This window comes from Aedes albopictus, chromosome 2 (assembly GCF_035046485.1).
Source record: "Aedes albopictus strain Foshan chromosome 2, AalbF5, whole genome shotgun sequence".
NCBI classification, from domain to species: domain Eukaryota; kingdom Metazoa; phylum Arthropoda; class Insecta; order Diptera; family Culicidae; genus Aedes; species Aedes albopictus.
Window position 1 is genome coordinate 138,820,292 of NC_085137.1, and position 14,355 is coordinate 138,834,646.

Below are 14,355 nucleotides of genomic sequence, written 5' to 3' on the forward strand. Positions count from 1 at the left end.
TGAGCCGAAAGTGTTCCGAAACCATTTCCGGGTGTCCCACTGAAAGTGGCCGAAAGTGAACGAAACCTATGCATGCGTCACATCAAATCAAATTGGTTGTGCCCTTGGCCTCTGTAATGTGGTTGAAATTTGAATGGGATTTAGTATGGGAAATATCACTTGCTCGCATTTTTTAATCAAATTTTACATGAATCTTGTAATAAATAATGATTAAATATCGCCTAAAGAGTGCTGAAACAACCTTATCGAAATGATCTGAGATTTTGAAAATTTATCTCCCAGCTAGTAATTATTGTCTTGGTATTTTTTCCCTCCCCGTTGTTGGGGAAATTGAGCTACTGCGTCCAATGAACTGAACATTTGTCTTGATATTGATTGGCCTATAGAGATAGAGCAGTCAACTGAGAGGTCTGATATGTTTCAGCTCTGCCAATATGTTGAACATAACGTAGGAATATGTGCCATTTATAAGTTTCCCAATTCGATGATGATGGTTTTGATAAAATTCTTGCATTTCTAAGTATTTCATGATTAATAAACAACTCGGAGTACGTCGACGGAAAGAACATGAGTATGAGTACATATTTGACTAGAAAGGCGCTATCACCACTAGATGGATTAATTTGGTTTTTATCCATAGTTTCAAATAGATTCGAAATAAAATCAAATTTTAAAGATGAGAAAACATGACCTCTTATTTAAAAAAAAACCGTGTCTTTCAAACTACCAATATTACATCAGTACTACAATGTAGCACCATCAGAAAGATAGGCAGGGTAATTTTCATCCTTTGACAAATTTTACCAAAACGGCGCATATTTAACCGATTCCCCCTAATATTTTACAAATCAATTGGAAATAAGCAATGTGATATTTGTGAAATTGAGATTATTCCCACGTTTATTTTTTTCACAACATGTATTACAAGTAAAAGAAAATCCTATTTCGTGTTTCTAAAGCCTACATGATTCTTCAAAAGAAACTCTTTCGACTGCTCTAACTTCATTTCTTAAGGTTACAATTTGCCTTACATTACCCTATCGTTAACTGAATCTGTTTCTCGGTGCAACTACTTTAACCTCGATAAAATATTTCTAAAACAAACTTTTCCGAACTCTTTGTGCTGCTCTGCCTCGCACTTAGCCATCCTCTCTGTTACTGCTCTGATTTTTGGTCTGTTTCTGTAGTTCGGCACCATCGCAACGATGTTGCCCAATAAATGAATGATTACATTACACTTTTCCGTTTTTCAGTCTACTTGGAGTGGCATAGTAAGGTATAGTTGCTTCTTCCTAGGATGGCCACTTTTTGTAGTCACTAAATCATACATTTTCAAATGAACACCTTTTTTCGCAGCTGGTTGTTTTGCGCATTCACTCAGCTAGCTAACTGACACACATAGAATAGAGCCAGCGTTGTTGCTTCTATACACTCTTAAACACAAATTAATTTATGCTCACGGCCTCCAAACTGGATGAAAGAAAAACATTTGCACCACACCATCCTCCCGCGCCTTGTATCACTCCACCCCATACTTGACCCACCTCGTTCACAAATGGCGCGCTCTATTCGGTTGATTCGATAACGGTTGAAACACGCTAAGTTACTATTCGTCTAGGCGTAAAAAGCTTCGTTGCGTCACACATAACGCTGGGTAACATCGAAAGCTGCTCCACTCGCGTGGGGCTTTTACTTTTTGTACGTTCCAATAAATGATCCACAGTTGGGGCAGTAGTGGTTCGCATCTCGGCACGACGTCGAACAGTAGGGGATGCAAACGCAGGGCCAACAGATGAACAGACACAGTAGGGCGGCACAGATATGCGTTTTGGTGGTGGTTTCATACTCCAACCGGGTAACGATGGTTGCCCGACATGATGGGCACACCATGGTGGTCGGGTCTGGGCCGACATTTGGGCTCGAAATGATCACGGTGGTTGGCTCTGAAAATATCAAAGTTGCAGATGGTGATGAGTCAAAGGTCGGTCAGTGAGGTACGGTGGGGTAATGGGTAAAAGTCAGCCAAAACCTTAAACCGGAAATTTGAAGAAACGCGTGAAATATTACGCAACTGTTTGCCCAATCCTTGAAAAATAGTAAAACTTTTTTTTTCACGATCGAACTAATCCCAGTTTTGAGGTTTTGGCCGTCTTTGTACCACATTAAGACTTATTTCTCGAAATGGGCGGGGCTTACGATTGATATTGAATGAGGTGGACGCCGTGGGCTGCTCTGGATGGGGATAGGCCGATTGGGTGGGCGCATGAAGCTGATCGTAAGTCGGTGGATTAGTCTTTTCCGATTCTGGAGACCAAGGCGGTGATGACGATGATGATGATGAGAATGTTAGAATTTCTTATACTATTTCTGGAACAACACTAAATTATACACTTACCCATTTTAATCGATGATTTTCTCCCCGAAAACTGCTCGACGATGCTAGAAGTTCGACGGTGCTTTTAGAACTGACACGAATCTACTATCGAACCTCTCGGTAAATTAACTTGTGAAACAGTCCACCTTTTTTCGGGTTTATCAGGCAAAATAGTATTTGCAGTAGGGGATTTTTTACTTGCTGATTTCTGATATGATAGACCAGTTATCGCATTGCCTTAAATCAGAACTGCGATATGTTATGGCTTCATACCAACCGTCCGAAGGCAGCAGGCGTCTGATTCATTCCAGCTGATACCGAACCGACTGATAAGTGTGATAATAATTCCTCGTGAGTCAGATTGAAGATTTGCTGCTGCGCTTGTGGAATTGTGTTTATTTGTGGGTGACTCTTGCGCAGAGGTAAATATTAAACCACGAGCGGAAAAGGCACTTGACTGATGAAGCGTGGATTCGATCGATCAAATCTGCAGCAGGAAGGTATCAATGTTTTATGATTCGGTGGCAGTTCTTGGAAGCCGCGTGAACAATAAAATGTCGCGTTTTGTATCATTCCGACGTAACTTGTATTTCTCTCCATCGACTTTTCTTTTTCGCTAGTTACTAGTCCATAACAACATTTTCGCCTACGTGGAGTCTACCGAACTGCACCATCGCATCGGTTGTCCCAAAAAACCATAGAGAAAACTGAGAGAAAATATATCGATCATCGTAGTTACGCCCGTATGATGCTGAAGTAAGATACAATTCCATTATGGAATGTTGATGTAAGTGTGGACAAATATGTTAAAACTAATTTGATAATGGAGCCAAATTGCTGTTCTGTGAGGCAAGAGCTCGACCGTTTGACCTTGGATAAATAGTTCGTATTTTCAAATATTTACACCGCTGGAAGACATATAAATAACTTTCAATTACAGTAAGAACTAGGTTGCATTTTGGTCTGAGCATTTGATACCTACAGTTTTGTTTTATACGTATTTGTTTTTTTTTCAATTTAAGGTTAAAATGATTTCAGATGCGCTAAAATGGTGATATTTTGATGTTTTTCAATTAGCTTTTAGGACGACGAAGTTGTAAGTACTAAACGATAAAACAGTACAGCTGATATTTTGATGCATATTTCTAAACGTGAAATTATTTTAAAGACGAAAAATAAATTTTGTGGAGTCACATACTTACCTTACCGATCAGGATAAGGCTAGGGTGGCCTCTGCTGTACATAGTAGCCGTCTCCATTCCACTCGATCCATGGCAGTTTGTCTCCAGTTCCGCACTCTGCGTAGGGTCCGCAGATCGTCCTCCACTTGGTCGACCCACCTAGCTCGCTGCGCTCCACGTCTTCTTGTACCGGTCGGATGACTCTCGAGAACCATTTTAGTCGGGTTGCTATCCGACATCCTGATGACGTGACCCGCCCCTCCCGATTTTCGCGGTATGGACGATGGTTGGTTCTCCCTGCAGCTGATGCAGCTCGTGGTTCATTCGCCTTCTCCAAGTCTCGTATTCCATCTGCACTCCGCCGTAGATGGTACGCAACACCTTCCGTTCGAAAACTCCAAGGGCGCGTTGATCCCCTGCACGTAGGGTCCATGTTTTGTGCCCATAGAGGACGACCGGTCTAATCAGAGTTTTGTAGATAGTTAACTTCGTGTTACGGCGAACTTTATTCGGTCGTAGAGTTCTGTGGAGTCCAAAGTAAGAACGATTTCCTGTCACAATGCGCCTCTGAATTTCTATACTGGTTTCGTTTCGGTGGTCACCAGTGAGCCCAAGTACACGAATTCTTCAACCGCCTCGATTTCATCACCGTCGATATAAATTCGGGGTGGCGGGCGCGGTGATTCCTCCCTGGAGCCCTTTGCCATCATGTACTTTGTCTTCGACACAATAATGACTAATCCGATTCGCCTGGCTTCACTCTTTAGTCGGATGTACGTTTCCGCCATCGTCTCAAATCCACGAACGAACTTCGTGAAAATCGTCTCACTCGTGTTTATCCCCGCTCTCCTTATTACACCTTCTAGCGCAATGTTGAACAGCAAGCACGAAAGACCAACACCTTGCCGTAACCCTCTGCGAGATTCGAAGGGACTCGAGAGTGTCCCTGATACTCGAACTTCGTACATCACTCGATCCATCGTCGCATTGATCAACCGTGTCAGTTTATCCGGGAATCCGTATTCGTGCATAATCTGCCATAGCTGTTCCCGATCGATTGTATCATACGCCGATTTGAAATCGATAAACAAGTGATGTGTGGGCACGTTGTATTCGCGGCATTTCTGCAACACCTGGCGGATGACGAACATCTGGTCCGTTGTAGCGCGTTCACCCATGAATCCAGCCTGATATTGCCCCACGAGCTCTCTTGCAATCGGTGATAGACGGCGGCATAAATTTTGAGAGAGTTTCTTGTAGGCAGCGCTCAGTAGTGTTATCGCGCGGTAGTTCCCGCAATCCAACTTGTCGCCCGTTTTGTAGATGGGACACAAGATACCTTTCATCCATTCCTCCGGTAATACTTCCTCCTCCCAAATCTTGGTAATGACCCAGTGTAGTGCTCTCACCAGTGCTTCTCCACCGTATTTTAGAAGCTCGCTTGGTAGTTGATCTGCTCCAGCGGTTTTGTTGTTTTTCAACCGGCCAACCTCCTCCTCAATCTCTTGGAGCTCTTCCATCGCTTCGCGATCTCGTTCTTCCTGCTGGCGCTTCTTCATCCGGAAGACTGAGTTCTGCCTGTTCCGCGCCTGTCTGTAACGTGCCTCGTTCGCTCTCGTACGGTGTTGCAGCATTCTCGCCCATGCTGCAATCTTCTCGTTTTTCAACTGTTCACACTCGCCGTCATACCAATCGTTTCTGTGATTCGGAGTCGCGAGTCCTAGTTCTGTAGCCGAGGTACTACCTATGGTGGATCGGATTGGAGGGACCTCCAGCCATCTTCAAGTGTAGCTGCGCCAAGCTGCTCTTCCGTTGGTAGGGCCACTGCTAACTGCTGCGCGGTATGTGCGGGCATCGCTTATATCCGACAAGAATTTACCGTCGATTAGAACGTGGTCGCTTTGGTTTTCTGTTAACTGATCGGGTGATTTCCAGGTGGCTTTATGGATATCTTTGCGGGGGAAGAAGGTGCTTCGGTCTACCATACCACGGGAGGCTGCAAATTTTACGCATCGCTGGCCGTTATCATTCAATACGGCGTGCAAGCTGTTTCGCCCGATTACTGGTCTGTACATTTCCTCCCTTCCTACCTGCGCGTTCATGTCGCAGATAACGAATTTCATGTCACGCGGCGAGCAACCATCGAATGTTTGCTCTAACTGCGCGTAGAACGCTTCTTTCTCGTCATCAGGTCTCCCTTCGTGTGGGCAGTGGACGTTGATGCTGTAGTTGAAGCAACGGTCCCTAACTCTCAACATGTACATCCTTGCGTTGATCGGCTGCCACCCGATCACACGTTGTCGCATCTTGCCCAACACTATAACTCCTGTTTCCAGTTCATTGGTGGTGCCACACCCGAGTAGAGGAAAAGAGCTCAATAATAGCATATTTTGATATGGAGATCAAAAAGTGATATGGGTTTGATTGACATAAGAGATAAAAGATCAAAAAATAAAATCAAAAATTTACTCCTGGAACATCATCATAATATCATATTTAGATTTTGTAAGATCTAACCAATAGCAGCGAGCTATTCGTTTGATCTTGAAATATCAATTTTTGATATTGTTCAGATGTTCCAGGAACATTTTTAAGATATTATTTTCAGATCTTTTATCTCTTATATCAATCAAACCAATATCACGTTTTGATCGTCAGTATTTCACCTCTACCCGGGCAGCTTTGGTAGAAGGTAGCCGCTCGATGCCCGCTTTTCCACACTTTCTGTCCAGTCCAACAAAGTTCCTGCAACGCCACGATGTCGAAGTTGCTGGGATGTAGCTCGTCTTAGATTATACTGTCACATCCTGCGAAACCTAGTGACTTGCAATTTCATGTTCCAAGTTTCCAATCGTAATCCTTATTTCGTCGCGTGGGTCTTTGCCGATTGTATCGAGTCGCCCAAGTAGCACACCAAAACAAGTTGCAGCTAAAAGAAATGTTAAAACATGTTACATAAAAGTTATTTGAAAACAACCGTAGTTAAAATATAGTATTCACATAACAAGTGCACCCAAAATAGTGTTACCAATATGTTTTTCAAAAACAAATATGAAAGTTGTGTGTTTCACCACCTTGCGATGGATTTGTCACTTAACTTTGTTAAATATGTTATATCCATGTTGTAATAACAACACGTATAACAAATACGGCGAAGTGCGGGATTCAACGCAAATGTTTATTTACATTCGTTTGTCAATCTGTCAGTGAGTAGCTGCTAGAACTCCGAGTGGAAAACGAGTTGTGACGGAACAAATTTGCCGATTTTATAGATTTTTTCGACGGTTTTTGCTGGCTAACAATGACCGCCTGTCAATGGACATGATAATAACGCCCGGCGGGGCTCAGATGTGCAAACGGCATTGGCCACAAGTTCCTGCAGGGCGGCGTACAACGTTTTCAATTTTTGGTTGTGCTGGAGCTAGAGTGTTCACAAAAGATATTTTCAAACCTGACAGAAAATTTCCATTTTCGCCAACCCCCCCGTAACTTGACAGATAAGCTCAGTTTCGCGTACCTACTTGCAAATCGCAGATGTCGCTACTGTTCGTAAACAACGGGTCCATCCTTCACTGACGCAACATTTTTTGTCCATGCGAAAACATCTTTTTGTTTCGTGGTGAGTGGAAGCCAACAAGAGGCTAGCGTTTCGTATCAAAAGGACGTATTCAACAGGAGCGCAAAAACTAATGTTCATTAAATTGAAATTATTTTCATTTTTCTTTTTGTTGTTGTAAGAAATGTAATAAAAGCACATGTTTAAACGGTTTTCCATATAAGTTGGTGACTGCGCATAAACCGAAGATCAAACTCGAAAAAAAAAACATCTGCAAATGATTATTTTTAACTTCCATTTTGGCTTGGCCACCAGATATGTAGCTGTAAAATGTTAGCATAAGTAACTTAATTTATTACTTGCTGGTGCTTAATAACCGCACTAGAAGAAAACATGAGTTTCTTATTAATTTTATGAAAGCCGACTATTTTGCCTTTACTTGTTTCATAGATATAATTTTCGCTTCTAGTAAACAAATTCATCATGCCGCACTTAATTTGCATTTATCTACCACAAAAAAGCGGAAACTACAAAAAAAGGTTTCTGTTTAATGTTTCAATATTTTTAGTTCGGTTTGTTATTGTCGGTTTTCGTCCTTTTCAAATGTAGCGCTTGCCGCTTTGAATCTGACAGTACCACCCGGACCAAAATTTTTAGGTACGCTGACGTTGTTCGGCAGCTGTCAAGAAGCTCCCGGGTTGATTTTCGCAGACGGATTTGCAGTGTTTATTTCCCTGACCTTCAGAATTAGAAGCAGGAACTTGATCAGACGCTTCCTGCTTCAGTGGGAAGATTTCATCGTCGGTCATGGTTGAGGGTGCTGGCGACTGAGCGGATTCGTGTAAACCTTCTTGAATGCTCCCCCAGCTTTGTATCGCTGATGATCCCAAACATTCCTCGAACAGCCAGGCACTAGAACACCCTCAACGAACCTCGCCAGCGTCTCAATCTTCCGCATCTCCTTCAGAAGGCATCACACTGCTGCAGAACACTTCTATCTCTTGCATTTGCACCGTGGCTGGGAATTGGCCTCTGCTCCGCTTCGGTAGTGAAACTTTGCTGTTGATTTTTTGACTTTGTGGAGGTGCAATTTGCTTCGTTTTAACCCATTGTCAGGCGGTACTGCGACGAAAACGGCACGAGGTATATTGGCATTTAGGCGGAATATTTTGGAACTTAATATTTTTGCGTTTTTTGTATGTTTACTACGCGAATGTCGTTGCGCGGAACAGCTGATGGCTGTTTTGCTATCCAAGCCACCAGCGCTTGACATTGAGTGAATATGAAGAAAACGACCAGTTATCAGCGCCAGCAACCACTACGAACGAATACGCAAAAGGAGCAAAGAAAACCCGAACCAACTGCGACTGCTATTCCTCATCGGTCGTTTCGCTTGTGAAGCAAACTGACTGGTGATCGTTCTGTTGGTATGGGAATGTTGTACGTGAGTATTGTAATCGACTTAATTTGAGTTTATGTTATTTGCACTGTAATAACGGCATAAAAACTAAGTATATTCATTGCCGTATACGCCGGCGAAGAGAAAGATTCAGAGAGCCACCACGCATATGAACCACCGTTTCTCACTCTCAGTAATAAAATTGATTGCTCATGCTCCCACTTGCTTCTGAAGCATGTTAGCCAATGAAGGTATACAGCTATCGCTCTGGGTTGAACAGCGTCGATCAAAGAGGAGCAAATTTTGCTTCGTCGAGGGCAAAACGCTTCATTTTGCAAGCACTGCAAGCCACAGAAGAGTCACGTCAGTGCAAGTTTTGGTTGTGCAGAAGTCACTGTGACTTACTTCTAACAAATAAGTACCTATTAGCAAGAAGTAAGTCAGAGACTTCTGCGCAACCAAAACATGCACTGCCGTGGCTCTTAAGTTTGTCACATGCATTGAGATCGTTCCAGTTACAGTGTATGACAAAAAAATGTTTACAATCTCAACAAATAAATTAAAATAACTTGATATATGTGAAAGCTGTATGTAAAACATGATTTGAAACTCATGACGTGACTTTTAGAAATAAAAAATCAAAATTCCATCACTCTGTTTAAATAGCATCAACCATTTGAGTGACGCATTTGGCCTGACGAATTTCACGCATCATGTAGCTTGTAACGTTGAGCACATAGTGGCTGAGGTGCGATGCAAAGAGATAAGAGATCGGATAAGCGTCGAAGCACACTCTGTGGAAACTATATGCAGAACGCATGAACCGTACATAGTAGATGAGTTGCGATGAGTGCGGAGATGCGATGGAGCTGCTTCGACGCATGTGATCGCAAGAGAACGCAAGAGAATGCTTGTCGGGTATGGATGTTGTGATTGCGCTCGTTGTGTATGTAAAGCAATGCGGATTGTGTTGGGAATGCTAGTAGGTAATATAAAATGCGTTAATATGTTGTTGTTTTTAAACATGACTCAATGCTTTTTCACATGACATGCATTTTGATGGACCGGACGTAATTAAAATTTATCATATTGTCTATCGATCACTATGTAAAATAACATATTTCATTAAATCAAAATAGTATTCCATCAAATCGTTTAAGTTTTTCACAGCATAATTTTGTTATTATACGTGTGAAAGAAAACATTTTATTTTCTCTGTTCGGGATTTGAATCATGATCAATGTTTGATATGGTCGTTTGTTCAGTGCATGTTATTCATGTGCAAGTTAGAAAGTTTAAGGTTTTCTGGTATTCAACTTAATTGCTAAAAGGATTCTGATTGAAAAGTTCTGCTTTTTTCTTTGTCAGGCAAAACTAGATCCCTTAACGAAAATAGTGTGACATCAATTTCGATTGATACTCTTTTACCTAATATAAGGACTGTATCGTTTGTTATGAGTACACCTGAAATTGCTGTATCTGAAAAAGTTTTATTTGTTTTGTAAATTAAATTCAATTACATTGTTTATTGACCATCAGAAAAGCCCATAGTATCATTTTATACATATTTAATTTTTCGTGGATCTTGCCAGCTCTCGCACCTTCTTCTTGGTGTTCTTCATAAGGTTTTGGACAACCGTTCCGTCGATGGTTTTGCTTGGGTTGGCCCAGTTTTTCTTTAAATTGATGACATCCTCTGCTCCACTATCCTTTTGCCGTAGTTTCCCTTTCATCAAAGTTAACTATTTCTCAACGGGCCTTATTTGTGGGCGATTTAGAGGATTCATTGCCCTTTCCACAAATTGACCATTGTTTTCTTCATACCTGTCAAAGGTGTCACGCGCATAGTGGCAGGATGCCATATCCGATCAAAATAATGTAGGACCTTTGTGCTTTAAGATCAGTGGCAGAATTGGTTTCTGGAGGCATTCCTTCCGGTATATTTCGACGTTCATACTTGGGACGTAGATTTCATACCTCTTTGACAAATTGCTTGCCAAACTAATACATTTTTCCAACTTTTTCGCAAAAAATCGATTTCTCCGAATTCGGAACATCAGTGCCGCGCTTCACAGTGAAAAACTGTGCCCCTGGAAGTGCCTTGTTGTCCAATATGACATACGTTTCATCATCCATGATTATGCACATGTAATTTTTGCTCAAAACATCGTCGTACAGTTTCCGAGCCCGAGTTTTCACATAATCCACCAGAATTTGACTGTTTTTTGGACATTTCTGTTTTGGGTAAGTCTACAGGGAATTACGGTCCTTGGCACGCTGAACCATACCAATACAGTCCGGATTCGTTGGTTGGGTCATGACTGCGCCCCGATTAGCGAATCGTGTTCGTTTGTTGGGGCAACTGACAACTGATCAAAATGCTCTAGACACACGCAAGTGACGAGAAATACGTCACGAAACACTCACATACTTGCGCAAACGCTCTGTATACAGGAGCTGTGATGCGACGGCGGTCAGACGTCAAACTCGTTTTGACATCTATTTTGACATTGACAGTGCTTTTTAGTTGAGTTTTGCCCCAACCAGTGAACATTCAACCATCGAGACAGCCCATCTAACGAGCTCTCAACGAGTGAATCCTCACTGTACATACTTGCCGAATTTTTGTTTCTTTTTGCCGAGGTCAGCACAATCAAGTAATGTTTTAATGCCGAAAATCAGTATAACAGTCTCATATTGTTTTAAATTGAAATCAACGCTCAGATAGCCCAGTTCGGAAAGTAAAAATATGTGTATACATAAAGACATCGCTCACGCGGATATGATTACATGGTATACATTCTTTTCTCAAATAATTAACTCAATAATCTCAATTTTATACAGTTACACCAGATTTTTTTTTGAACTGGTTGGTTTTTGCTATTGCAACAGGATCAAAACTGACTAAGTTATAGCAAAAAAAAAACGCCCCCGCGAAACAAAAAACGGGTGCATTTTATCTTTCCGCTCTTATAGATGAAACGATCATTTCACTACCCACATCCAAAAAAGCGCTTCAACATACAAGCGACTTCATCGATCAAATCACGCGAGCCGTTGATGCGCACGAAATAGGCGAAAAAGGATGTGAAAACAACATGCGCACCCTCATTGAAAAGCTCATGCACTATGGCCTATCAAACATCCCTCTTCTCATCTCATAACTTATCGCATCCGATCGCATCTCACCTTACCCACTATGGTCACAGCCTAAGAATCTAGAAAATAAACTCAAATGAAGGAACATATAGTTTGTAAGAACAATACGTGCTGTGCCCGTTCTCGTATCGCGTTTCGTGTGTGAAGAAACGTAATTAACACAATTGGTGCGTTATACCTGGTAATTGGATATCTTCGGTATAAATAAAAAAAATATGTTAATCTGTTGATAAGTTTGTAGAAAATAAATAATAAATAAATAAAATGTTTAAAAAATCACATGTGTGCATGTTTTTGGTTGACACTGTATATTCTTCATAGCAGCCTCTTGATGCCACCATATTGATTCTTTCAGAATAATAAGATGCTTAATGAAGAAGTCGATTGACTGTCGTAGAAAATCAACAAAAAAATTCAGTCATATTCAGCCGATTAAATGGCGCATTAATTTTGTGGAAGTACAATGTCATAATCCACAGTAAAAATGAAAGCGCACACTTTTTCGGCTCGCGATTAGTTAAATTTGAATTGTTTTTCTCGACTGTATTTAAGCTTACGTTTCTCCATTCATTAGTGAGTCTTGTGCAACGCAAGATTTTGTTGACTCATTTCACAGGAATATCTGCCAAAAAAACAAACATAATCAAAAACACTTTCATGTATTTGTGTTCTCATAATCATCTCCCTAAAAAGTTGTCAGCTAGTGTCAGAATTTTGTATTTTAAAAGTGATTAACACTACATAAATACTTCAATTTTTAAAGCTATAATATGTATTTCAAAACATCTTGCTAACATGTTTATTTGTTTTCATTTATTTATATGATAACTTTTGCAAAACAAAAACTTGTTGCAGAAGACATTTTTCGTGCGCTTTTTCGGTCATGCAAAAGTCATGCAACATGTTGCCGCATCTTTATTCCATGACTGTGCATTGTTTTGGAGAAGTACAACAAACTTCTCTATAACAAGGTGTGTTGCTTGGGCGTATTTTCTCCTATGTTATTCGCAATGGGGATTTTTACGGGTGGCTTATTGGGCCTACGCCAACACTCCTGTCTCTCCGGAGGGCCATCGTGCCAGTTCTGTTTAACGTCCCAACCAACACTGGGACGACCACGCTGATGGAGCTACCACCATGGATCTAGCTGGGCGTGGTGCAGCGTTTCTTACTCAGCCGCTGTATGCCAGAACAGACGCTGTTTGAGCCGCACCTCCTTGGTGAACAGACACTCGAGATGTACCTCCTCAATCTAGCTGAAGTCAGAAGAACAACAGATGAGGTAAGAACTTTTGAGGACCAGAGCTATGTTGGACGCTCTCTTTATCGACTCACCGTTTTGCAGCTCGTTCAGCGTGTCTGTCCGGGTCATATTGACCCCAACGTTAGTATGGGACAAACATCAAATTCTCACTCCAGTCGACTTTTTTGATTCCATTTAGGTCCCATATGAACTGTGCAAAATTTCAGCGCAATCGGTGAAACTATAATTTAGCGCAAGCGGTTCAAAGTTTTCATAGGATTTACTATGGGAAAAGTTACATTTTCAGATAAAAATTCCCAGAGGTCGCCCCTTGTCTCCTTAATTCAAATCGATCAACGCTTCTTGTAGGAAAATCATTTATGAAACTTTCCTTCGAAGACCGCAAAACAAGTGGATGCTTGTGGAAAAAGTTATTGATTTATTACCGATTAGTGATCCAACGAACGGCTTTTTGTTTTGATTTATCAGCAGCACTGCTGCTGCCGTTGCTGCATGAGGTGGCGGGTGGCATCACCACCTCCAGAAACAGCAGCAGCCAAGGCAGCAGCTACAGTGCTGCTGATAAAACAAAACAAAAAGTCGTTCGTTGGATCACTAATCGGTAATAAATCAATAACTTTTTCCACAAGCATCCACTTGTTTTGCGGTCTTCGAAGGAAAGTTTCATAAATGATTTTCCTACAGGAAGCGTTGATCGATTTGAATTAAGGAGACAAGGGGCGACCTCTGGTATTTTTTGTTTGAAAGTGTAACTTTTCCCATAGTAAATCCTATGAAAACTTTGAACCACTTGCGCTAAATTATAGTTTCACCGATTGCGCTGAAATTTGGTACAGTTCATATGTGACCTAATTGGGATCTAAAAAGTCGACTGGAGCGAGGATTTATTTTTTCCATACAAGCGTGTCCCATACTAAGGCCTAATAGGGTTGAATGTAGATGATTATCCTGGGCTTGTTAGGGGAATATCTGTGAGTAAAAGAAAGTCGTGTTAAGTCCTTGAAGGCCAAGACGAAAGGTGTAATGGCTCATACAGAGAAATTTCCAGAGATGTTGGAGGGAATCATCGAGAGGCTATTTCCGCGTCATGATCCTAGTCCTTGGCCTCCTTTCGTGGGACAGTCGAGGACTGGGCTGCCGTAATTCTGCAAAGTGACGTAAGCGCCATTCAAATTTTTGATATTTTCTGGTATATAATATACAATATCTGGTGTAAAATAACACTGTTGTATGCCTGCTGTATTAGAATGCAAGATCTAGTCGAAATCTATCATCTATGGAAAGAAACTTAAAGGATGAGGAAGAGTTTTATGAATAATGACCAAAAAATGGGTTAAAGCCTTCAATGTCGCTTACGTCACTTTGCAGAATTACGGCAGTGGGGGGGTCTGCAAAACAGTTGGGCGTGGGCGTGGGGTTGAA

General features: G+C 41.5%; 1 protein-coding gene across 1 annotated transcript; it reads right to left on the reverse strand.

The window, feature by feature from the left end:
* Positions 1–992: 992 nt before the first annotated feature.
* LOC109417534 (lipopolysaccharide-induced tumor necrosis factor-alpha factor homolog) lies at positions 993–2,895 on the reverse strand. The gene is made up of 3 exons (XM_019691609.3): positions 2,396–2,895; positions 2,197–2,304; positions 993–1,943 (listed from the first exon to the last, which is right to left on the reverse strand). The coding sequence occupies exons 1-3, from the start codon at positions 2,397–2,399 to the stop codon at positions 1,690–1,692; spliced, it is 366 nt and encodes a 121-aa protein (XP_019547154.1). The 5' UTR covers positions 2,400–2,895; the 3' UTR covers positions 993–1,689.
* Between the last annotated feature and the right edge of the window lie 11,460 nt (positions 2,896–14,355).